This window comes from Eulemur rufifrons, chromosome 7 (assembly GCF_041146395.1).
Source record: "Eulemur rufifrons isolate Redbay chromosome 7, OSU_ERuf_1, whole genome shotgun sequence".
In the NCBI taxonomy this organism is placed as follows: Eukaryota; Metazoa; Chordata; class Mammalia; order Primates; family Lemuridae; genus Eulemur; species Eulemur rufifrons.
In genome coordinates this window covers 689,187-715,387 of record NC_090989.1, presented here as the reverse complement: position 1 = coordinate 715,387, position 26,201 = coordinate 689,187, and the positions used below count along the sequence as shown (strand labels likewise).

Sequence of the window (26,201 nt, the reverse complement as noted above, 5' to 3'; positions counted from 1 at the left end):
GCAGGAGTTTGAACCTGCAGTGAGCTATAAACATGCCACTACACTCCAGCCCAGGTGACCGAGCAAGACCCTGTCTCAAGAAAAAAGACAAAGAAATAATCAACTCTAAAGTGTCAACTTTAAATCATGAACAAAAGAGGCTGCAAATCCAAGCATTAAAATGTGACCCTATGCTTCAGTTTCCCCGAGAGGAACCTCCCGGCCCAGGCCTGCAGCTCGCCTGCCCCCTTCCCCCGGGAGGCGTCACTCCGACGCTTGGCGTTCAGACCCCACGGAGGGAAGCCCTCCCTAACCTGCCGGGACTCCCCGGGGACTGCTCCTCTCCATCAGGCAACACCAGCACCAGCTTCCAGAACACGCGCTCCCGCCTCCCCGGGAGGTGCTTGGCCACGAGGGACGGCAGGTCCAGAGGCGCCCACGCTGCATCGCTGCAAGGGACAGACCACGTGGGTCAGCGGTGTGCGAGCCCCGAGCGGGAGCAGCGCGCGTGACGGGGCGGGACAGACCTCAGCAGCTGCTGGCGGAAGTGCTGCACCTTCATCTGGTGAGCCGTCTGCGTTCGGAGCTGCCTGAGCCTGCAGAGAAAGGGAGAGAGACACCGCGCCTACCTGAGGCTGGCTCGCGCCACAGCGGGGCTCAACAGGTAGTCGCTGACGTTTCTGAGCGAAAAGTAATGGGCTAGTGTCTCCTGCTGGGGAATACTTCGGGGACGGAGAAAAATTGTTTTTGCTGAAGAAATGTGTTAGAGGACTCCTCTATTCCCTAAGCATAAATTCTGCACCTACTGTGTGCTGGCTATGGAGATTCAGCAATAGACAGACAAAAATCCTGCCCTTCAAAAACACGCTCGGGGGAGAAAGAGCAGCGCCTACAGGTGGCTGGCGTGGCGCGTGGGAAGTGCCGGCCGTGCGGCAAGTGCTGCCGGGTGGGCAGGAGCCGTGGCGTGTGCTGTGGCCTCGCTCAGGTGGTCGGAGAAGGTACTGTGCGAGCGAAGACCTGAAGGAAACGGAGCCGCGGAGGGGACGGCCAGGCCATGCCAGGACCGGACCTGGCACGTTTGGGGACGGCAGCGGGGCCTCGAGGAGAGGGGCTCGGTCGTGCTGCAGACACCGAGGGTGCAGCACAGGGATGCTAACGAGGGAGCTGGGCGACCCGACAGGTGTCAGAGGACACACAGGCGACAACCCGGTGAGAAGTGCTGGCAGCAGGTGCACACACCTGTCGGGCCCAGGCACGTTCTGGGGGTCGAGCTATGGGACGGTGGGTCCGAGAGAGCGAGATGCAAGCCCCGGTTTGTGACCTGCGCCCCGGGGACGGGTGGGCCTGTGAGCAGGGCTGGGGCAGGCTCAGGGGCAGAAGCTGGACTGGGAACTGGACGTCGAGTCTGGACGGCAGGGACGAGACCCAGGCTGGAGACGCCGAGGGGGCAGTCAGCGTGGCGGTCAAGGGAGATCCCAGGGGAGGGGACACAGACGCCGTGATGCCAACAGGAGGCCAGACCACTGTGCCAAGGTGGCCAGGGGTCAGAGAACGCACCCCAAGCCGTGTCCTCACAGCACGCCCCCAACACCCACCCTGGGTACAGATGCAGAGATGGAGCCCTAGGAATCTCATGGGGTCAAACAAAACCCACGGGACAGTTTCCAGAGAGAAGAGCCAGTGACAACCAGGAGTGGCAGGGAGGGCTGCACCAAAGGGCCTTGAGGGAGACACTTTGCGGGGAGGACAGAGCCGCCATGACGCTGCTACGGGAAAGGGGTGTCCTGCGAAGGAGGACAGAGGGGACAGGTGGGGCGCGACACGGCCCAACGCAGATGCTGGCTCCCCAGGGAGGAAGGCGGTTCGACTGGGCGCCCAGGAGAATGGGGGGTTCTGAGCCAGATTCTATCAGCAGGGCCCGAGTCTCAAGGCCAAAGTCCTCTGAAATCAGAGGCTGCTTTCCCCCAGAGCAAGCCACGCCCACAACCGCGGGAGAGACGACCCTCGGCTGTCTTCCTCCGCACACGCGCGCACACACACACACAGACGCGCACACGCACACACACACACACACACACACACACGCACACGCAGACTCACTCCCGATCAAGCCAAGTGGGACCGGCCCCGAGGAAGCGGGGGTGGCCAAGTGCTGACCTGGTGCAAGAGATGCCCACTTTCCCCGCGTGGCCCAGGTCCAGCAGGCCCCTGGCCAGGTTCTCCTCAGCAATGGGGCACTCTGCGCTGGGCGCCAGCGCCCTCAGCCGGTCGTTCACGTCCACACAGCAGGGCGCCGCGGGGAAAGCCCGCATTTGGCGCCGCAGTTTCTTCCGGGCTGTGACAGCTTCCCTCCACCTGGGGACACACCAACATCTCATCACTGCGTGTTTTTGAGACTCACTCCAGAAGACAAATGCAAAAACATGCCCCAGCACCATACACGGGGAAACACGTTTGCTGGCCGTATGTTTAGGTCTTCTCCAGCAAGCCTTCCCGCTGAGAAACCAATCCGAATTAAGACTCAGGCAAGGGAAAGGCATCATCTCAAACGAGTGTGTCCACAGTGAAGCTACTGAATCGAAGAGATGACAGTGAATGACCTGTGCAGGCCAATACGGCAACACGGCTGCCAACCCAAGACACGTTTACCCCTTGACCCAGCAACACATGACAGGAACTGTTCTCCAAACACGTGTGTGTGTGTGTGTGTGTGTGTGCACGCGCGCACACACAGGTGAAACATCTGTACAAGGGTGGTCACTGCAATGATCTCTGTCACAGCTAAGCAGAGAAAACCACGTGGGAGTCCATCCACGGAGCCAGGAAAGTCACTTAGGGGACATCGTCGCACCACCGACAGCAGGGAGAGTAGGTCATGCTGCCCTGCTCAGGCGTCCACCTCACATCAGACAGCGTGAGAGAAGTTAGACCAACACAGGGGACACGCTCCCATCCCTGTGCCGACCGTAAGAAGGGACAGAAAGTGCGTGGATGGGCACATAACAGCTGCTGCTTCTGAGGAACGGACAGGGCCTGCCGTGGAAGGGAGGCTGACTTCTCGCTGTACTCCCTTTTATTTATTTATTCTTATGTTTTGTAGAGATGGGGTCTCATTATGGTGCTCAGGTTGGTCTGGAAGTCAAGGCCTCAAGCGATCCTCCTGCCTCGGCCTCCCAGAGTGCTGGGAGCACAGGTGTGAGCCACTGCGCCCGGCCTGTATTCCCTTTTATACTGTTGCAATTGTCAAGTACACTATTACTTATTTTAAATTTTATTACGAAATGAATCGCAACCACATGCCCAGTTTAACGACTGACAATGAGTCAAACGCCAGCATATTCTGTGCAGTTGAGGGTCGTCCCTGTGACCAGCCTCCATCCGTTCCCAGAGGAGCCACTATGCTCACTTTATGACCACCATTTTCCTTCCTTTCTTTTTTTCTCTCTCTTTTTTTTTTTTTTTACTTCAGCATATGACGGGGGTACAATGTTTAGGTTACGTATATTGTCCTTGCTCCACCCGAGTCAGAGCTTCAAGAGTGCCCATCCCCCAGAGGGTGTGCACCGCACCCATTAGGTGTGACTACCCATCCCCCATCTGCCCGACACCCGATGAATGTTACTACTATATGTGCACTGAAGTGCTGGTCAGTTAAAACCAAGTTGATGGTGAGTACACGTGGTCCTTGTCTTTCCATCTTGTGATGCTTCCCTTAGTAGAATGGGCTCCAGCTCTATCCCGGATGATACACTTCCTTCCTCTCTTTAGAGTTATACCATTACACACAAATCCAAAACAATCTCTTCGGTTTGAATATACACCATTGGTATGCTGTGTGCATTCCCCTGATAACTGCTTTTCCTCTCGCTACTTGTGTTCTGAAAAATCACCGAGTGGTGGACACAGCGTAGCTGGGCCCGTGCGCAGCCGTCTCCACGTCCCGTGCAGGGAGTGAGCAGCAGGCACCTCACACGGGTCTGCTGGACACAACCACCCCCAGTCTCGTGCCTTACTTGCCCCCGAGTTTGCGCTGTTCAGGAATACGTGCGTGAGACTTTCTGAAGTGTAACCCAATTAGAGTAGGGCCATTATAGGCATTTGTTGCTATAAACTGCTCTTAATCCGTCACCCCTGACTGAAGGAACGGACAGCCTGTGCATTCTGAATGTGGGGATTTGCTCTGCAGGACACAGGACTCACCGCTGCAGATACTTGCAGAAGCACTGAAGTTCCTGCAGTGTCTCCTTTGCAGTCTGGAAAATTTCTTCCACAAGAAACAAGTCCACCAGGTGGGCACAGACGTCCTCACAGCAACGGGCCATGCGGACCCTCTGGTCTGTCTCCACCGCGTTCCTAGGAAACAGGGCAAGCACCATGGCAGACACCGCGCCGGGGCCCACGGACGCCGAGGGCTGGCTTTAACAGCGCGAGTCCGCGTCCTCAATGTTACATGTAGTTACAGCTGCACTGCAAGAGAAGCTTTATGGTTTTCATTTTACATTAAGTACAGATACCTGGAAAATGGGGAAAAGAACAAAAGTGGTACAGGGGGCCAGACTGCACAACCAAAGAGGCTCTTGTAATAGTCAAGAAATAAACCTTTATCTCACCAAAACAGTTAGAACATGTAATCACTTATTTAATCACTACTATTTCTTAGAGGCGAGGTCTTGCCAAGTTGCCCAGGCTGGAGTGCAGCGGCTGTTCACAGGTGCGATCACAGCACGCCACAGCCTCGGACTTCCAGGCTCAAGCAATCCTCCCACCTCAGCCTCCCACGTAGCTGGGACTACAGGCACAAAACCACTGTGCCCAGCTTAAAAAGTTAATTTTTAAATAACCATTGAGACAACTGCAAAATCTTCTCATCAACAGACTCTAACATTTGCAATTAGAAGTGTCTGAAATACACCATAAATGCCAGTGGCTAACAAGGATGGCCAGCTATAGTCATGTGGTGGTGGCCCTCAGATAAAGCAGTATCTCAAAGAGAAATTTTTATAATAAAATTCTGTCAACCGAGAGAGCACAGAGGACCGTATCAAATTCATTTGGCCACAAGACCGAAATAGTTTAAGCAGGCAAGACACGTTTCCAACCGCCCATGCTCGGCTGAGCTCAACCCGAAGCCCCCGGCACTGCGGACAGCACCTCGCTCACCTCAGCTCCTGGGAGCAGGTTTCCCTCACGCACTCCATCACCACCAGTTCCACCAGCTCTGCGGCCAGGCCCTGGCCCAGCTGGCTCAACACTAGTTCTCTCTCTTGTTTCAACCTGCAGGGAACAGAAAAGTGCACCAGGGCAATGTTTCGGAACAAAAACAAGTGACACTTTCCCCCTGGACCACACAGATGAGGGCTGTGCTCCCCGACACCACCCTCCCCGCCCGTCCTGGCTAGGGACCCCCACTCCCCGGCCCGAGTCAGTGAGGACGCGGGTGACAGGCAGGGTTTGATGGCAGCACGGTGGACAAGCGCAGGCGCCACGGGCCAGCACTCCCGTGTCCACGTGCTGAGTGCCAGGGCCCGCTCACCTCTCCTCCTCAGCCCGCCGCCTCTCCTCCTCCCTCCGCTCCCTTTCCTCAGTCACTTCTTCGGCAGCAACGTGCCTCAGGATGCCCGTGGTTGCTGCTGCCAACAGATCCTCCACGGCAGCGTTTGAAACTCTAGGCGGAGCAAAACGAAGAGCATTCAAAATCAGAGAAAAAACAAAGCCATGTAAATCATGTACCTAAATTTCTGACATTAGCAAAGAAAAGAAATACAGATTGAGTACCCCTAATCTGAAATCCAAAATACTCCAAAATCTGCAATTCTGGGAGGATAACATGACACTCAAAGGGAAATGCTCATTGGAACATTTCAGATTTTGGACTTTCAGATTAGGGATACTCGACTGGTAACTATAAGGCAAATATTCCAAAATCCAAAACACTTCTGGTCGCAAGCACTTTAGATAAGGGATACTTAACTATCCTTCTTTGGCTTTCAGCATAAAAATTAAGCCTACTGTTAGAAACACATAATCTACCCTAACTGACTCACAAAGAAATAGAAATTCTGAATAGACCCATGACCAGTAAGGAGACTGACTCAGTAATCAAATGCCTCTCAACAGGCTAGGTGCTCACACCTGTGATCCCAGCACTCTGGGAGGCTGAGGCAGGAGGATCGCTTGAGGTCAGGAGTTGATGACCAGCCTGAGCAAGAGTGAGACCCCATCTCTACAAAAAACCAAAAAATTAGCCACGTGTGGTGGTGGCACCTGTAGTCCTAGCTACTCAGGAGGCTGAGGCAGGAGAATTGCTTGAGACCAGGAGGTGGAGGTTGCTGTGAGCTGTGATGATGCCACCGTACTCCAGCCTGAGCAACAGAGTGAGACTAAGTCTCAAAAAAAAAAAAAAAAAAAGAGAGAGAGAAAACAACTCTCAACAAAGAAAAGCTTAAGACCAGAAGGTTTCATTGGTAAATTCTACCAAACACTTAAGTAGTGCTAACACCAAATCTCAAACTCTTCCAAAAATAACTGAAGAGATAGGAACATTTCCCAACTCATTCAATGAGGGCATTGCCCTGATACCAAAGCCAGGCCAAGGGCACTGTAAGAAAACTACAAGCCAATGTCCCTCATGAATGTTGATATAAAAATGTTCAACAAAATACTAGCAAACTGAATTCAGCAAGATAATTAAAGGATTATACACCACTGCCAAGTGGGATTTATTACTGGAATGCAAGGAAGGTTCAGCATATAAAAACCAATCAGCATAATGCAACCACATTAACAGAAAGAAGGGGGGAAAAAAAACACATGATCATCTCGATTGATGCAGAAAGCATCTGAAAAAACACTTTTTCATGATAAAAACTCAGTAAACTAGGAATAGAAGACAATGTCCATGGATCAAAAAATTTAATATTAAGATGACACTATTACCTAGAGCAATCTACAGATTCAATGCAATCTCTATCAAAATCCCAATAGCATTTTTTTGCAGAAATAGAAAAACCCATCCTAAAATTCACAGGATATCTCAAGGAACCCCAAATAGCAAAACAATCTTTAAAAAAGAATAAAGTTGAAGGATTCACACTTTCTGATTTCAAAACTTACTACAAAGCTACAGTAATCAAAACAGTGTGGTATTGGCATAAGGACAGACATACCAATAGAATAGAATAGAATGGAATGGAATAGAGAGCTCAGAAATAGACCCTCACAAATACAGTCAAATGATTTTCAACAAGGATGCCAAGACCATTCAACGGGGAAAGGACAGTCTTCAACAAATGGTGCTAAGAAAACTAGATTCCCATACACAAAAGAATAAAGGTAAACCCTTGCCTTACACCGTACACAAAAATGAAATCAAAATGGATCAAAGACCTAAACTTAGGAGCAAAAACTGTAAAACTCTTAGAAGAAAACATAAAAGAAAATCTTCACGACACTGGATTTGGCGATGATTTCTTTGATATGACCCCAGAAGCACAGGCAACAAAAGAAAAAATAGATAAACTGGACTTCAAAATTCAAAACCTCTGTGCATCGAACAACAATACCATCAAGAGAGTGACAGGACGCCGGCAGAATGGGAGAAAATATTTGCAAATCACACATCTGATAAGCCATTAGGATCCAGAATGTAAAAGAACCCCTATAATTTAACAACAACAAAAAAACCCAAGTCAAAAACTGATGAAGGACTTGAGTAGACATTTCTCCAACGACACATAAATGGGCAAAAGCACATGAAAAGATGCTCAACACCATTAGACATTAGGGAAACGCAAATCAAAACCGCAATGAGATCCCACCTCACCCCCACGATGATGGCTACTAGGAAAAACAGACCAAAACCAGACAATAGCAAATGCTGGCAGGGCCAGAGAGAACTGGAACCCTTGTGCACTGGTAGTGAGAATGTAAAGTGAGAGCCACTGCAAAAAGCAGTAGGGCGGTTCCTCGAAACATTAAAACCAGGTCACACAATCGGGCGACCACACTCCCAGGCACGACCCCGAGAGAACTGAAAGCGGAGGCTGCACGGTCCTCTGTGCATCCGCGGTCACAGGAGCTTTCCCAGCAGCCAGAGGCGGAAACAACCCACGCGTCTGTCAGCAGATGAACAAGACAAATAAAACATGGCACATACGTGCGTCTGCGTGTGTGTGTGTGTGTGTGTGTGTGTACACAAATACACAACGCAACGTCATTCAGCCACAAAAGGGATGAGATCCTGGCATGTGCTACAACAGGGATGAACCCTGAAGACTGTGCCAAGTGAAATCAGCCAGACACAAAGGACAAGTGCTGCACGACACCACTGAAAGGAGTTACCTCCAAGAGGCGAATTCATAGAAACAGAGAACAGCACAGGAGACGGGAGAATGGAGAATTATTGTTTAATGGGTAGAGAGTTTCTAATTGGAATGATGGAAAGTTCTGGAAATAGATTGTGGTAACAGATATACAACACACTGTGAATGTACTTAACGCCACTGAATTGTAAACCTAAAAATGGTCAAAATGATAAATTTTGTGAGGTATATTTTACCACAGTAAAATAAAAGTAAGCCCATGGAAACAATATTTCTTTTTAGTTCCATCACATAGAAAGTATGCGTCTAACTCCAGGATAAAAAAAAAGAAAAAAAAGAAACCTACGGATAAGGTTGGTCCTTTTGTATAATCTATATTTTATACAAGTGCGATAACACCTTTTCTTATTGTACCACTTCACATGTACTGCGATTTTTAAAAGATGTTTGAAATCCTCAAGAAAATTGGACTTACTAAATTTATTATTTCAATTAGCTTTACAAAAGTTGCATAAGACCTTAGAAAGATATCGATTATTAAATTTATTAAGACCAGATCAAGTAAAAGTAGATGTCTTTAATTTTTAACAGCGAACTAATTTTTATTTTGTTCGATTTTTAAATTATGTTTAAAGCTTAAAGAAAAACAGGCTTTTTATTTATAAGCTTTAATAAACCACGTGTTGCTCAAAAGGCATCGCAAACGAAACCGCGAGCCCACAGGAACAGAAGGCCGGACCCGAGGGGCCAGCACAGACCCGGAGGCGGCGCGGACTCGGCCTGCACCAAGGGGCAGCTGCGCTCTCGAGGGGATGAACGGGAGCAGCTGCACCAGAGGACGGTTGCGGGGGGGCGGGCTGAGCGCCCAGCGTCACTCACCCCAGAGCCGCGGCTGCGTAGGCGGCGCCCGCAGAGCCGACCTCCTCACAGTCCCTCTGGAGGGCCTCCTGGATGAGCTCATCCACCACCTGCGCCAGGTCCTGGGAAAGACCAGCACGGGGTTAACGGGCGTCCGGCCAGGCAGACAGCGGGCAGCACCGCCAGGACAGTGAGGCGTCTCAGAACGACGTGCAGGACCCAACATGGGGGCCTGGGGCCGCTCCCACAGAGGTACGGGGCAAGCCCGCTGCGCCGGACAAGCCCTGCAGATGGCCCAGCCTTCTCCGTCCACAGGGACGTCCCCAAGTTCTATGGCCATTGTGTCCACACACCCCGGGGATGCCCTGACCCCAAGCAGCCTCAGTGCTCAGCGTCTGGCCCCGAGCAGCCAGGGTGACACAATCACGTCCCACAAACCGTCCTGTGGACAGGCCCCGCTCGACCCCAGGCCGCCCCTGCTGCGGGCACACACAGTGCTGCCCGCGATCCCCTGGCCACCTGGAACCAGCAGGCGTAAGGTGGGGTAGACCAGACACAGGGCTCAGGCCGGCACTGTGCAGGGAAGCCCCTAGTGCTGCTCTGACTACTGAGACCACAGCTCTGCGCAGCCAAGTGGGTCCGCCCCAGCTCGGCCACTTGAGGCTGAGTGACGTGGGCAGGGCAGGTCCCCCCACCCGCCGACTCTGCCTGGCTCCTCCCCTCTGAGACCAGGCGACACAGCCCCACCTCACAAGGGATGGAGCCAATGGGCTTCTCAGAGCCCTGCTCTAGAAGGTTCCCTACCGCGTCAGAGTACACGGGCACAGGCTTTGGAGGAAGCAGCTCAGGCTGCACGGAGGGCTGGAAGAGGCTTGGCGCCACCGGCGGCAGGGCCAGTGCCGGGACAGGAGGCAGATGCGCGGGTGTGGGCGCAGGGGCAGGGAGAGGCGGGGACATGCCGGGCTCCACACCACAGTCCTCTCCCCTGTCGACACCTAGAAGGAAACACCCGGGGAAAACAGCTGCAGACGCTCCACGGGCCTCACAGTGACCCTGAGGACCGGCCAGCCCTCCCCGAGAGACCTCCCGGGGCACCTCCCGAGGACGTGTGCCCTGGAGGACAAGCACCCTGACCTCCCGCAGCCAGGAGTGGGCAGCTCGGTCCATCCAGTGAGAAACCTCTGAACACTGAGCAAGAGCCACACCCAGGCCCCAAGCAGGACGCGCTCTGGCTGCCTCGGCCCAGAGACCACGGCCACACTCACCCGCTGTGTCCAGGCCCGGTCTCTGCGTGCCCACGGGCAGCTCTGTGGCCAGGCTCTCCCCGACATACTTGTTCTGGGAGTTGAAGCTGCACACGGGGGTGTGACGAGGGACTGGGGGCAACGGCCCTCCGTTCACCATCTCCCCGATCGACACCACCAGCTTCCTGGTAATGAACACCGACTTCCTGGCCTTGGATAGTCCTTCTGGCTCCGGGAATGCAGACCGGTTCAGCTCGACACAGCTACCCACATCACAAAGAGCCCAGAGAGAGGTGTCAGGGAGACAGCTCTCCCCTCGGTGCCCTGCTGCATCACTGGGAGCCCCTCGGGGGGAAGCCAGAGCCCCCACACCCCACAGGCCACATGAACCAGGAGGGAAGGCCAAGGCTAAGGCCCTGTCCTCCGGCTGCCAGCCCTGGAGTTTCACCACGACCACGGCCCCTCCTGGCCCCGTGTAGAGCGACACACACCTACAGCTCCTGTCCTGGCTCAGCCACGGCCGTGTTTGCAGAGGACAGGGCTGGGGGAGGAGGCAGGCACGGCAGGCAGGTGAGGCTACGGGGCAGGGCACCCAGCACGGGACATTGTGTTATGTGCCATTTTCTGGGAGAAGCCGGGGATTCCGTCGTGGTCTCAGGACACTCCGACAGCAGAGCACAGAGAGGACCCCGGCCTGGCCTGCTGGTGCCGCCATCCCAGCCATCAGAGGTGGGCGGTGGCCAGTCTCAGCTAGCAGAGGCAATCTTCCAGGGACAGAGTAAGGAAGGCCCTAACCCTTATCTCTACGTTCTGTGGTAACTCACAAAAGGCACTGATTTTGGAGTCACAGAGAACTTGGTCTGAACTCGACCTGCTGACAACCAGCGTACGACCGTGGGAACCCGCCCGGCCACGGCAAGCTGCAGCGCGCCCACCTGCGCGCCAGGGAGGCAGCACGTGCCACGCGCCTTCTCCAGGGCGGGCAAGCAGCCGGCACTTCACAGCCCTTTATCAGAATCAGAAAGAAAAAAAGGAGGGGGAGAGAGGCCCGAGCTCCGCCCTCAGCCCTCACCCGTCGGAGACGGTGAGGCCGTGGCAGCTGAGGAAGTCTGTGGCCTCGTCGCAGTCCCTGAACAGGAGCATGCGCACCACCCCGTCCAGGGGAAAGACGGTGGATCGCTGTGTGCTCACGGTGTACGCGAAGTTGAGCGCCCGGAGAGCGTCTTTGCGGATCTGAAAGGAGAAGTCAAGTCGCTGCGGTCTCAGAGAGATGCCCAGTTAGACGAGGCCATCAGCCACCCACAGACACAGAAAGGGCCAGCGTGGGGGCCGGGGCTCCTGCTGGAGCCAGGTCCCTCGGGAAGGCAGTTTGGCAACACAGACCCCAAGCCGGAGATGCCCAGCTAACAGTCGCACAGGAAAGAGTGGGCTTTCTTTTAAGTAAAGAAAAATGAGGCCGGGCGCGGTGGCTCACGCCTGTAATCCCAGCACTCTGGGAGGCCGAGGCAGGCGGATCACTTGAGGTCAGGAGTTCGATAGCAGCCTGAGCAAGAGTGAGACCCCAGCTCTACTAAAAATAGAAAGAAATTAGCAACCCAACTAAAAATATATAGAAAAAAATTAGCCGGGCATAGTGGCGCATGCCCGTAGTCCCAGCTGCTTGGGAGGCTGAGGCAGAAGGATTGCTTGAGCCCAGGAGTTTGAGGTTGCTGTGAGCTAGGCTGATGCCACGGCACTCTAGCCCGGGCAAAAGAGCGAGGCTCTGTCTCAACAAAAAAGAAAAATGAGAGAACAGTCTATCAACAAGGGCACAGAAAGTAACTGTGGCAACCACTCGGAAAGCTACATAGGTGCTCACAGGTATCACGGAGACCAAATTAAGCATGACTTGGGGACAACATCGTTCTTTAACATCATAACAAGTACCATAAAAAAGGAAGACAAAGGAAAAACATGAAAATGCTAACAAAAATTACATCAGCGCCGGGACCCCAGGTGATCACGTTGCCAGTGCTCGTGCCAATGTCCTCTCGCCACAAGCCCGGACTGTTCGCAATGCTGAGAGCACAACAGTGAGCAAAACAAACAAAATCTCCGCCCCACATAGCTGGCTCGCCAGGACAGAAACCAGTGCCACAGAAAACGGATACGTGAAGTACAGCCAACGGTGATTAAGCGCCAGAGAGCAAGCAGAGAGCCAAGGCCTGGGAGAGGGTAGGTCTGCCAGAGAACGGCGGCGCGAACAGCACGTGCAGAGAGCCCGAGGCAGGAATGTGCAGGGCTGGAGGGCGGGAGGGTGTCCCTGCAGGCGGAGCCGAGCGAGGTGGGAGCAGGAGATGAGTCTGAGATAACAGGACCGTGTGGGTCACTGCTAGTGAAAACGCTGGTTTTCTAAAGAAGAAAACACTTGGGTTTCTCTTTTGTTTACAGTTACTAAATATGGTCAACATGCTAATAACACTAACCTATCACTGTAAAATTTAACCATAAGTTTTATTTGACAACTGCACAGAGGTCCCCAAGTGGCAGGTTGTTAGAAACCTTTTCCTGTGTTCCAGAAGTTCAGTTCTGTTGGCAACTGTCAGACCTGAAAACAAGGGGCCAACGTATGTGCAAAATGCTTTGCCCGGGACACGACTGTGGGTTTTGTCACTGTTCACAGGAGGACTTGGTGTGGCCAAAGAAATGACCCGCTGGGCAGCTCCTGAGCCCCCCGTCAGGCGACGGTACGGGTCACGTCCCATGGAGCCAGCGCTCGTGGGGGCCCAGAGCAGAAGGCCCCTCGGGGGCTGCTCGTTACCAACCCCAACTCTAAAGAACTAACTTTGGAAACTCTGAGAGTTTACACGCCACGCGGAACCCAGAGAAGAGACTAATCCTCCTGCTGCCTTTGGACCCCAGTGCACAGCGCGGACGGAGCAAAGAGCAGATACTTTCGTATTTATTGAAATGAATTCCACATTATCAGGCTCAGTCCAAAACTTCAGATTAAATGCACTAAAAATTTAAAACTTAGGGATTCTGTGCACATGCCATGCGATTTTTGCTTTTTGGTTTCTTTGTTTTCATTGAATATGACAGTGCTGAATGCAAAGAGATTTCTCTTATCTGAATCAGACAACAGGGTTTTCTGTCGCGAGGCCCTCTTTGGTGGGGGTCAGTGGGGCCGACCCCTGCACATAAACAGGGTGACACGGAGTCAGCCCGCGACCTGCTCGGAAGGGCCCTTGGGATGCAGACGCACTGAATGCCACAAGTAACAACCTGCTCTCTTCAATTCTGCAAACACAGCGATGTTACTCACCTGATTAAAGTAGCAGTGTAAAAGACAAGCGTTCAGGTAAGAAGCCGATTGGACCAGTTTGAAAAATCTCACAAAATTATTACTGTTCAATGCAGCAAAAGCTTGAACAGCAAATTTCACCTCGGAGGAGTTTCTGACATCAGGATGGAACTGCTGTACTTCTCTGTTAATTAAAGGAGAGAAAAGGAGTGAGACAAAATCTCTGTCAAGAAAGGAATGATAAGTAACTAGATTTCGGCCAGACGCGGTGGCTCTCCCCTGTCATCCCAGCACTTTGGGACACCAAGGGGGGAGAATCGCTCAAGGCCAGAAGTTCAAGACCAGCCTGAGCAACATAGCAAGACCCTGTCTCTACAAAAAAAAAAATTTTTTTAATTAGCCAGGCATGGTGGTGGCGCCTACAGTCCCAGCTACATAGGAGGCTGAGGTAGGAGGATCATTGAGCCCAGGAGTTTGAGTTTGCAGTGAGCTGTGACTGGGCCACTACACTCCAGCTGGGGGACACAGCAAGACCCATCTCTATGGCCGGGCGAGGTGGCTCACACCTGTAATCCTAGAACTCTGGGAAGCCGAGGTAGGAGGATCACTTGAAGTTCAGGAGTTCAAGACCAGCCTCAGCAAGAGTGAGACCCCATCTCTACTAAAAATAGAAATTAGCTGGACAACTAAAAAGAGAAAAAATTAGCCGGGGGTTGTGGCATGCACCTGTAGTCCCAGCTACTCAGGAGACTGAGGCAGGAGGATCGCTTGAGCCCAGGAGTTTGAGGTTGCTGTGAGCTAGGCTGACGGCACGGTACTCTAGCCCAGGCAACAGAGCAAGACTCTGTCTCAAAAAAAAAAAAAAAAGACCCATCTCTAAAAATAAATAAATAACTAGATTTCAACCACACTGAGAAAGAGGGTCTTAATGGTGAAATGGTCTGCTAAATTCATAGTAACCTCAAAGCTACCACTCTTAGGCTAGATTGATAGGCACAGGTTTTCTTTAAAGAGATGATAAAGTAAACAAATTTAAGAAACAATTTAGGAATCAGTGATCAATAGGTTAATTTAAAATAATGCCAACTGACTGACTGTTAGCTGTGTTTGATGACAAAGTCTAAGAAACAAAAAATTTAAATTTGTTTTGTTTAGAAATAAATAGATTTGACTGAATTATTCAAGATGGGGACAAATGCTTGTCACATATGAAAAGACTACACAGCCACTTTCCATAACCCGTTTACGTACAAGGCTTAACTTTAAAACTTAAAATCAATCACACATCTACATAGTCTGCAACAAGCTTCTTGGGGAAAATATAAGCTAAAAGAGTTTTTGGGTCGGGCGCGGTGGCTCACGCCTGTAATCCTAGCACTCTGGGAGGCTGAGGCGGGTGGATCGTTTGAGCTCAGGAGTTCAAGACCAGCCTGAGCAAGAGCGAGATCCCGTCTCTACTAAAAATAGAAAAAAATTAGTTGGATAACTAAAAACATATATATAAAACATTAGCCGGGCATTGTGGTGCATGTCTGTAGTCCCAGCTACTCGGGAGGCTGAGGCAGGAGGATCGCTTGAGCCCAGGAGTTTGAGGTTGCTGTGAGCTAGGCTGACGCCACAGCACTCTAACCCGCGCAACAGAGCGAGACTCTGTCTCAAAAAAAAAAAAAAAAAAAAAGTTTTGGCAAAAACAGAAGAATCTTGAAACTAAAGGGGCACTATCCACCACCGAGTTCGGTTTACCAACCACAGAAACCACGGCCCGGAGAACTCTGCCACGTCATATAAACATCTGCTTATGGATCAAGACCAGGGTCTAAAACTCATTCATTCTTAATATTCCATTTTTAGCATTTTTGTTTCACACAATTTTTCCTCTCTTATTACTTAGACCTTTGACAAAACTATCGGGAAACACAGAACTGCCAGCAACTCTGGCAGGGCGCCCTGAGCTTCCCGGTCCTGGCTCACTCACTGTTCCCGCTGGCAGGATTCCTCCCTCAGGTCCCCGCACTGACAAGCAGAGACGGTGCTCAGAGACGAGTGTGCGGGCCCACGTCAGATGCGCTGGCAGCGGTGCCCACGCGCACCGCGCTCTCCCGCTCAGCCCGGCAGACCGCACAGCCGCCGCCAGGGCCGCTCACTATCAGCCCAACAGCAGCCACCAGACAGAACTCAGCACCATCGCTACCACTACCCGCAAAGGCTCTTTTCCTGTTTAAACTCTGCCTCTTCAGACATCTTAGGCCCACTTCGCTGTTGCTGTTGTTGAGACAGGATCTCGCTCTGTCACCCAGGCTAGAGTGCTGTGGCATCATCGTGGCTCACGGCAACCTCCAACTTCTGGGCTTGAGTGACCGTCCCGCCTCAGCCCCCCGAGTGGCTGGGACCACAGGTGCCACCACCATGCCCAGCTAATTTTTGTTATTTTTTATAGAAATGAGATCTTGCTGTGTTGCTCAGGCTTTAGGCCAAGTTTGGATTGTGAAAGTTCACCTGAGGATGTCTCCCTTGTTGAGGTTGAGGAGAACATTGTAGCCCTGGAACTCTGCTTCACTGGCACAGAAGACGCCCTTGCTGCGCAGGTCCTGGTACATCTCCTTCAGGCTCTGCAGGCACTTGGTCATGTTCTCGTTGTTGATCTTGGCATCGAAAGAGGACATGGGCTCCTCACACATGAAGTGGGCACAATGGATGTGAAACCGCGTGCACTTCTCGATCAGGGACACCGTCAGGGGGTCGCAGAGATGCTGCTGTGTGATGTCCTGGCCACAGGTGAGGAGGAGGATTACACAGAGGCACACGGCACACCTGCACACGCTGCTCATACATGCACATTCCCATGCACAGAGTCAACTGAGGAAAATCATGCCTATGACCCAACCTCCTCACATTTCAATTTGAAACCAAGCCCATGAAGCACATTTTAATAGGACTTTGTAATGGTTTCAATAAAAGTATATTTTTATTACAGATGACACATAACTGAGTAAAAGGGAAACAATCAGTTTGACTTTGGAATTGATGTGCACGTTCTAGTCTCCAGATCGGAGGCGGACGATACCTTCCGGATGCCCCGAGTGCGGTTCCACACGAAGTCGTACCAGTCCCGCAAGCTGCCCTCCTGCTGGTCCATGATCTGGGTCACCAGGTAGTCCATGGTCCTGCTCAGCACCAGCGAGGGCCGCAGCTCATGCGGCAGGGGCTCCTCCTGGTCCGCCGAGGACCGGCTGTACTCCTTCACGGCCGCCGCATGGTCCACCTAAGGACGGGGACAGGGACAAGCTGCTTGGGTGGCGGATGCTGGGCCTCCAGCAGAGTCACACCGTAAAAACGAGGAGAGAATCACACATGCGCTCACGCAAGATCAATATCTGAGAATACATTTTTTCTTTAGAGACAAGTTCTGTCACCCAGGCTGGAGTGCTGTAGCGTCACCACAGCTCACAGCAACCTCCAACTCCTGGCCCCAAGCCATCCTCCTGCCTCAGCCTCCAAGTAGCTGAGACTATAGATGTGCACTGCCACACCCATCTAAGTTTTCTATTCCTGGTAGAGACGGGGTCTCACTCTTGCTCAAGCTGGTCTCGAACTCCTGGCCTCAAGCCATCCTCCCGCCTCGGCCTCCCAGAGTGGTAGGATTACAGGTGTGAGCCATCATGCCCAGCCGAGAATACATTTTTTAAATACAAAATTTCTGTTAAAAGGTGACAATCAGGCCGGGCACGGTGGCTCACACCTGTAATCCTAGCACTCTGGGAGGCAGAGGTGGGCGGATCGTTTGAGCTCAGGAGTTCAAGACCAGCCTGAGCAAGAGCAAGACCCCATCTCTACTAAAAATAGAAAGAAATTATATAGACAGCTAAATATATATATATAGAAAAAATTAGCCGGGCATGGTGGCGCATGCCTGTAGTCCCAGCTACTTGGGAGGCTGAGGCAGGAGGATCGCTTGAGTCCAGGAGTTTGAGGCTGCTGTGAGCTGTGATGACGCCGTGGCTCTCCAGGCACGGTGACAGAGTGAAAGGTTAAGGAAAAAAAAAAAAAAAAAACAGCACAAATCCCCACGACCCTTTGAAAAAAGCAAACACCCACATCAAGTATCCGTATGTACAGAAATGACGAAGAATAACCTCTCCTCTCCTGCACACCTTCCCCCTACCCCATGAGGGGACACGGAGCTCACCTGGTCAGTCCCTGGGAGCATTTCGAACACGCTCAGCTGGCTCCGGGTCTCCCGCAGGTACCGCTCCTTCTCAGGACACATGTCTGGGCACGTCCCAACAAAAGTCCTCGCTTTGTCCAGATCGGTTCTTTTCACCCGAGCTAAATGACGCCGAGTAAATGGTAAGAACGTATCACACAGATAGCGGCAACCCAAAGAAGTGTATTTTCATAACGATAAAAGGAAAAATAAAAATTAAAAAGACACACAAACTACCAAGAAAAAGGAAAATACTTCTAAAACTACGGGTCCCAGAGGAAGGGACTTACGGCCTAGCCCACCAGGCAGTGGACATCAAAGCTGACAAAGACCCCTGAGGCCACCCACCCCCCAACAGTCAGAGCCTCCCTGCAGACGAAAGGTGAGGGCGTACCCCCACGTTAAGCCAGATGTTCCACCAGCGTCCGTAACTCTTAGCACGACCTCAATGATAAACAATCATGGTGCAGGATGTTTGCCAAAAGGACCAAATTGTTACCAATGCAAATATTCAAAATACACCACTGTTCTAAAGCCGTCTGGGTGTCCCTTAAGTTCTCAACATAACAAGAATCACATGATAGAAAGTGACGGGACCGGACTCAGTCAACCACGACTACCGCAGAACGGAACAGCTGCACACGCAGCGCATCACAGGCCCCAGCCCAACAGCGGCAGAGCCCCCGGAAAGGAGACGCCGCCTTCCCCTCGCCCCTCCAGGGCCCCTGGGCCCTCCCCCACCACAGGCCACACCTTGGCGCATGACTCTGTCTCTCTGGTCCAGCAGGCGGTACTTCTCCTCAGACGTCTCAGCCACCGTGCCGATCAAGGAGCTGAGGGACGACACGCAGGGCCCAAGGCCCTCGGAGCCCTCAGAGCCTGAGTCAAAAAGGTCTCCCTCAAACTGGAGGGTCTTCAGAAGACTTGGCTTCTTCACTGGAGAGCTACACAGGGAACAACACGTTAAGGGCCTCGTATCACCCTGGCCGTGACATTGTTTCCATTTCTGAACGTGTCCCTTCATCTTTCAAGATTGTCTCTCCCCTAAAGCTAAGACACTATGAACACTGAAATGAGATGAGCCTTTTTTTTAGACGGGGTCTCCCTCTGTCACCCCAGCTAGAGTGCCGTGGTGTCACCACAGCTCACAGTAGCCTCAAACTCCTGGGCTCCAGCGATCCTCCAACCTCAGTCTCCAGAGTAGCTGAGACTACAGGCACGCGCCTCCACACGGGGCTAAATTTTGTCTATGTTTGTAGAGACGGGGTCTTGCTCTCTCTAACTCCTGGCCTTAAGTGATCCCCCTGCCTCCACCTCCCAAAGTGGTAGGATTACAGGTGTGCACCACTGCACCTGGCCGAGATGAGCCTTGATAGAGCCAGTGATAAGCACAAAGTGGTATTCAATGATTTTTTTTTTAAATTTTGGAATATTTCATACCTTTAAAAAGATGAGCTCATTTAAATAGCTAAAATGAACACTTATAGATTTCTATCTCAAAGAAAAGAATTCAGCCTGAAAAAAATTTAATAGCATAAGGAAATACTATGTCCACATTTTTATACAGAAATTTATTCTGGCAGGACATCCTAAGAGAACCAGGCGTTCTCTCCCAGCTTCACCACATTCCAGCTGGCCTTCATCATTCTCTGAACTTGAACGTAAAAGAAGATGTAAGATTGGCTGAGTAAGAAAGAAAAAAGAAAAAAGCAAACCGGCAACTGCATGGAGAGTTTACAAAATGGAAAGTGAGGAAAACACCACATTGGCCACAACATGCAAGGTTAAACCGAGTCCTGTTGAGGCAGGGCCAGCGTGAGAGGAAAGGCTTGGGGCACAGAGCGCCCGTCACGCACCAGCCAGCTCAGCAGAGCATGTGTCACTGTGGAACGCTGGGCCCACAAACAGCCATGCTGGAAACCAAGAGGGTGATTATCGGGAACACGAGGTTACTACAGACAGGCGTTCCCAGGGGCAGTTCCTGCTTCCAGTGTGCGCGGTCAGGTGGAACTGCACGACTGCACGGACAGTGGCCGGGCGCGGACACGGCCCCCGGCGCCCACCCGGCAGCACCGCATGCAGAAAAGAGCTCTGCAGGCCTAAGGAAGCAGCCTCCCTGCGTAGAAAGGACGCTGGGATCTCCCGCAGCGGCGGCTAGAAGGACTAGACCGGCTACAAGAGCTCTGTGACCAGACCCTCCAGAGAAAATGCCTAGATGGGGAAAGGGCCCAGTGAGGGCTTTCTCAGCAACCTAGGCCGAGGGTACGTGAGAATCAGCAGGGCCCTCCACCCACGCAGCTGGCAGTGCCAGTCAGAAAACGCCAAGTCTTCTGGCCAGGGACCACCAGCCCACGCTGGCTGGAGGGGCGGGTTCAGAAGGACCCCTGCCACTCTGCCCCCAGTAGTCCCTGGCAGCTGTCTCCCCCGACAAGACACCCCTCAGCCCTGAATCAGGTGTCACCACATTGCCCTAATCCCATCTGTCCTTCCCAAACACAGGCATTACGAGGGATGGGTCCCACCTTTTACTCAGGAGGCCGCCAGCCACAGCCCTCCCTGCAGGCTTGCCAAGAGGAGAGTGTTGAAAGGGCGTGTCCTCCGTGCCCTGGCTGGCTTCTTCTTCACCCGGTTTCTTCTCCTTCTGGGAAAAGGGTTTTTTGTTGGGACCTGAGGACACAGGAGGCAGAGAAGAGTTCATGCTATCCCCAATCACTTTATACTGGGCTTTTCTCCTTTCCTTTTGGGGAAGGAGCATTCTTATCATTGTCACAGGAGGTGAGAAAGGGCCCAGGGAAGTAACTAGGAGACACAGGGTCCGCTCAGAGCAGCCCCCACTGGCCCTGGGGAGGGGCTCCCACGCACAGGGCCTCGAACACAGAGAGTTAGAGACCGTGAGAAGAACAGTTGAAAACTCACTTATTTTCTTCTTGTGCCAAAAGATAGCCACGTCTTTATGCAAACCTTTCCCCTTCTTTCTAGCCAGGGCTGCAGATGCCTGGAAAACAGTCCACAACCACCAGGTGTGAAGACATCAGGACACCAAAGGAAATGAGATCAAAAACTCAAATGCAATGAGCAGAACAGACCATTCAAGAACACAAGGAGCCACTGTCCTTGGTCCAAGAGTGACACATCCACCCACCACGGTCTGGCCCGTGTTGTCTCCCTCCAGCTGGGGCAGTTGCAGACCTCACCTCCCGTATCTGTCTCACAAGCATGCATGTGCCCTGCTTTTTTTTTTTGACATTAAGAACTCTACTGTGATAGAACCCATAAACTTGACCGCTTTGGCATTTGGTGAGATGATCCTCACCAGGTGATCACATACACAGGCACAGAAAGATTGCCAAGTCCCACTTACGCACAAAATGAAGTTGCAGAATGATACATATGGAATAGCATTTATCCAAAGCACCCAACTACACGTTAGTGTGCCTGCAGACATGCTTGCACAAACGTGCACAACAGCGCACACCACACAGGTGCCTGGGGCTGCTCCTGGGTACAGCAGAGATGGAGGCGCTTGTCTTTGTGCATCATTCAGTTGTTTACAGTACCAATGTATTTATATATGAGTTATAACATGGAAATATTTTAAGTTCAGCTAGGAGAATAAGCACACTGCAATAGCCAAAAAATAACTTTAAAAACAAATGGGGAGGGTGCAGTGGCTCACACCTGTAATACCAGCATTTTGGGAGGCCGAGGCATGAGGATCGCTTGAGGCCAGGAGTTGGAGACCAGCCTGGGCAACATAGCGAGACCTCGTCTCCACAAAAATTTAAACACTAGCTGGGTGTGGAGGTGTGCACCTATAGTCCCAGCTACTTGGCAGACTGAGGCAGGAAGATCTCTTGAGCCCAGGAGTTTGAGGGTACAGTGAGCTACGATGATGCCACTGTACTTTAGCCTGGAGGACAGAGCAAGACCCTGTCTCAAAAAAAAAAAATAATAATAATAAGAGGCTTACCATATTATTCAGCAATTCCACCCCTGAATATACACAAAAAAATTGAAAGCAGGGACTCAAACAGATACTTGTATGCCAGTGAGCATTTTTCACAACAGCCAAAGGTGGAAAGAATCCAAGTGTCCATCAATAGATGGAGAAATAAAAATGTGGTCCATCCACACAATGGAACGTTATTCACCCATAAAAAGGAGTGAAGTTCTGATACATGCTACAAGACAGACAAACCTTGAAAACGCTACGCTAAGTGAAATAAGGCAGACACAAAAAGACAAGTGTTGTATGATTTCATGTGTATGAAATATCTAGAATAGGCAAATTCATAGATAGAAAGTAGATTGAGGTTACCAGCGTTGGGAAAAGGACAGGGACAGGGAATTAATGCTCAGTGGTTACAGAGTTTCTGCTTGGAAAGATGAAAAAGTTCTGGAAATATGTAGCGGTGATGGTTGCCCCTCATTGTGAATGTAATTAACGCCAGTGAAGCACTGATAAAAACAGCAGTAGGAAGGGCACCCGGTAAAAGCCCTGTGAGTGCGGCGGTCCCCTCTCATCCACAGGGAAACATTCCAAGACCCCAGTGGAGGCCTCAAAGCTTGGAGAGTATCAAATCATACATATACACTTTGTTTTTTCCTGTATATACATACTTATGATAAAGTTTAATTTACATAATGAATCAGGCACAGTGAGAGAGTCACAACAGTAACTAGTAATCAAATACAACAGTTATAACGTACTGTAATAACAGTTTGTGGATATGGTCTCTCTCTCAAAATACCTCATTATGTGTTATAATATTTTCCAACTGCAGTTGACCATGTGTAACTGAAACTGAAGAAAGTGGAGGACTACTGTATATTTTGGCACAAAATTTTTATTTTCAATAATTTAAAAAAAGGATATAAATTAATCATAAATGTATGCACAAAAATATCCAAAAACAGAAAAATGGCCAAGTAAACAGGATAGGATGCCATGTGACATTTAATAATCCCATCCTAAACTATTTATTGATTTCATAAAATAGTGAAGATTACTACATGAAGAGGTTATCAAACAGCATATGCAGTATGATCCCATTTGTGTAAAAACAGTATGACTACATATTTGCAAAGACCAAATATTTGAGTACATAGTTGCAAAACCCAAAATATTCATCGCTGTTATCATCAGGGGTAGAACTTCAGTGATTTTATATTCCCCCCAGTAGAGCTTTCTGGGTCATCTCCCTACATATACAGGCAATACTTGTATCATTAAAAAAAGTCATAAAATATGCCTTCTATTTTATACATTCCTACAGAACTTTTCCCATAAGACTATTCAGAAAAGATAATAAAGATATAAAGGTACATAGCATGAGCACTCCAGGCACACATGCACCCTACAGCCAACGTCTTACGCATACATTTAAAGTCACAATACAAACCCAGTGATTAACAGCCATTATCTCTGGGGGACAGTGTCGTGAAGGAGTTTCACCTTTTCTGCATTGTTTGAATGTTTACAGTGATCATGTATCATGACCAAACACAACAAAAACAAAACCCAAAGACTCTAGTTTGAAAACTTTAGTGGTTACAGAGCCACTCCAAAGCCTTTCCGATGCATCTGACTTCATGGGAACCACTCTCCCGGCATCTCTCGAACACAGCACCCTGTAGGGACTTGGAGCTTTTCACAAACAACTCCAAGTTATAAAATAAAAAGTGCTACCCCAGCCACTCTAAGAAGTATTTGAGAAGGTATTTCAGTCCTTTTCTTACAGTATAGCAAATAACTGATGGATTTAAAAAAAAAAAAAAAAGGCTTTAAATTAGCAAAGTTCAAATTTAGCGTAACCAATGGCAAGTCAGGAGTACTCACATGATCAAAAAAATGCACCACCGCAAGCTTTTTGCTGCGCCTGGTAAAGATGCGCTGCACTTTAGCAATTTTGCTGAAGTGGTTCTCCAGAATGGTTCTGTCGTTGAGATAGTCAGGGATGTTCTTGCACTGGATTGCTGTGACTTCGGTGGGAGACAAGCCCCCAAGACTGTCTGTGCTCTCACTTCTTTTGCTCTGACGCACAGGAGTTCCTCTCAGAGAATCTAGGAGTTCAGAGAACAGACCCGTAAATCCATGAGACGTAACTCTTTCGAATAACGGGAGGCACCAACTGTGCAAAAGCAAAGGAAATTTTCATGGATGTAAGAGCTGCTCCAAGATCCTGTATGTTAGGATCCCCGATGTTTATCGGGGTTTTATGTGAAAAATCAAGCTAATGGCCAGAGAAACTTACTGAGAATCTGCCAGGATTTACTCTACACGGTACATTTTGAGAGCTCACCTTCTTTTTTATCTCTACTTGCAGCTTCTTCCTCTTTATTCACACCTGGAAGCCGGGAAGGTGCCAGGACAGACTGACTCCCTCCTGGAATGGCCATGTGGTCACTTTCCCCAGACTCAACAAAGCCAATTTCCTTTTTAGATTCCTTGTTGCCCAGACGACCTACTTCTTTATTGCTTTTGAAAACATCCTGTATCGTCCGACCAAACAAAGTGCCTCCTCGGGGTCGATTCAGGCGCACGGGTCGTTTATCTGGGGGGTGATCACCCCTGGACAGAGGGTCCAAATCTTCTCCTGTCTCATGGCCATGTCTCCTTGGGGAACGATCCTGGTCCTCCTTCCTTTTCAGTCCTTTCATGAGGCTGGGAAGTGGCTCCATCTGGGAAACACCTTCTTCACACGCTTGTCTGACATCTGTTTTGCTAACTGGGAAGGGTTCGCCCAACGCCCCAGAAGACGACATCGGGAAGCTACTGAAGCTACTGTTAGAACTTCCAAATATCGATTTAGGTCCTCTCTTCTCTTCCTCTACATTTGGGTTTGACAAACCAGGAGTAAAGGCAGATGATGAATTATTACTATTAACTGGTTTTGAGAAAGTAAAATTTGAATTGGTAGCTGAACTACTTGTCACCTGAGGAAAAGAAAAAGGGGCCAGGCCTCCAGATCCACTACTAATTGGGTGGGAAAATGTGAAAAACCCAGAAGAAATCTGGCTCTGGGTTTTCTCTGGCTCAGATTCAGCCCCCAATATTGGTCTGAACACTGCATTTTCCAGAGGTTTAAAGCTGAATTCTGTTTTCCCAAAACCAGAGCTTGCTATTTCTCCAGCTTCTGGTCCAAAAGTAGAAGTACTTGGGAAAGCAGCAACATTGGTGGGTGATTTAAAACTGAATCCTGGGTTTCCGGGCACAGATGAACTTGAAGGCCCAGAGGTAGCTACAAAGGTAGGAGTGTGTTCAAGTCCAGAAAAGAGTCCAGCACTTGAAGTTTGGGTGAATCCTGATGTTTGCACTGAAGAGGAATGACTTATTCCAGAAGATGCTGGAAAGCTGGGTACCTGTGAAAATCCTGAGCTCTTCCCAGATAACATATTGTTTTGTCCAAAAAGGGGAGGTTGACCAAATCGAAATGGTGCCTTAGTCTGAAATGATCCCATGCCACTACCAGAGGATGGGAAAGCACTAGGCTGCTGCCCACTAAAAGGATTTGTTGGGTTCATCTTCTAATCCAATTATCAAAAGGTAATAATTATGTGTACAAAATTAGTCTTCTTCCTTAGTATGTTGCACTAGGGAGCTCCCTTCACATCAAGATAAGCTGAAAGACAAAAATTCAGATCATCACAACTGTATTCTGCTAGCAGACTAAGAAATTAATTTTTGATCATGTCATACTCTAAAGATAATTACTTAAAAGGCAGCCAAAGCACTATTATTTTCTGAGAGCCAATAGATTTTTGCTGGAGGGCAGAGTAGAGAGTGCTACAAATAATTACTTTGTTACACAGGATTAAAATGTGATACTTTACGATTTTTTAAAAAAAAATCCAAATCATTTTACTGAATTGACAAATTCAAGAGAAACCTCAATTATTAATAAATAAAAAAAGAATACCATTATACCTTTCAATTTAAAGAGAGGAATTTCTCTGACTTCTTTCATTTTCCATGGCCAGAGATTTACAATGTAACACCGTTAAAACATTAGTGTTCCAGTGTTTCCTCCCACCTAATTTTTCTCCGCGTACCCGGAGCACTCAGTACTCTCCCCAAGCACAGAAACACAGTTTTTCACACCCTAGCGACCGCCCCAGGAACTCGCTCAAAGGACCAGCGCGTCCGCACGCAGACGCTGCCTCCCGGCGGGGGTGGGGGGGGGCGGCTGCTCACAGGAGGGGGTCTTTCACCCGGCACAGTCCGAAGGGTCTCGAAGGCCGCCGTCCCGCCCGGTCCGCCGTCGGCGCCGGTGCGGAGGGGAGCGCAGGGCTCCGCGGGGAAGGCAGCGGGC

At 50.3% G+C, this 26,201-nt stretch overlaps 1 protein-coding gene across 1 annotated transcript in view; it reads right to left on the bottom strand.

Moving 5' to 3' along the window:
* MCM3AP (minichromosome maintenance complex component 3 associated protein) overlaps window positions 1-25,494 on the bottom strand; it is a 40,728-nt gene extending 15,234 nt beyond the window's left edge. Inside the window, exons 1-19 of the mRNA XM_069474876.1 lie at window positions 24,192-25,494; window positions 23,729-23,952; window positions 20,806-20,884; window positions 20,412-20,556; window positions 18,643-18,833; window positions 17,872-18,011; window positions 16,750-16,947; window positions 16,182-16,450; window positions 13,707-13,869; window positions 11,475-11,635; window positions 10,424-10,665; window positions 9,963-10,153; window positions 9,180-9,280; window positions 5,513-5,644; window positions 5,140-5,253; window positions 4,180-4,332; window positions 2,137-2,334; window positions 507-575; window positions 294-428 (exon numbers count right to left, since the gene is read on the bottom strand). Coding sequence (XP_069330977.1) covers window positions 294-428; window positions 507-575; window positions 2,137-2,334; window positions 4,180-4,332; window positions 5,140-5,253; window positions 5,513-5,644; window positions 9,180-9,280; window positions 9,963-10,153; window positions 10,424-10,665; window positions 11,475-11,635; window positions 13,707-13,869; window positions 16,182-16,450; window positions 16,750-16,947; window positions 17,872-18,011; window positions 18,643-18,833; window positions 20,412-20,556; window positions 20,806-20,884; window positions 23,729-23,952; window positions 24,192-25,413 — 4,127 coding nt within the window. The 5' untranslated portion in view covers window positions 25,414-25,494. The remainder of the gene's footprint in view (window positions 1-293; window positions 429-506; window positions 576-2,136; window positions 2,335-4,179; window positions 4,333-5,139; window positions 5,254-5,512; window positions 5,645-9,179; window positions 9,281-9,962; window positions 10,154-10,423; window positions 10,666-11,474; window positions 11,636-13,706; window positions 13,870-16,181; window positions 16,451-16,749; window positions 16,948-17,871; window positions 18,012-18,642; window positions 18,834-20,411; window positions 20,557-20,805; window positions 20,885-23,728; window positions 23,953-24,191) is intronic.
* Between the last annotated feature and the right edge of the window lie 707 nt (window positions 25,495-26,201).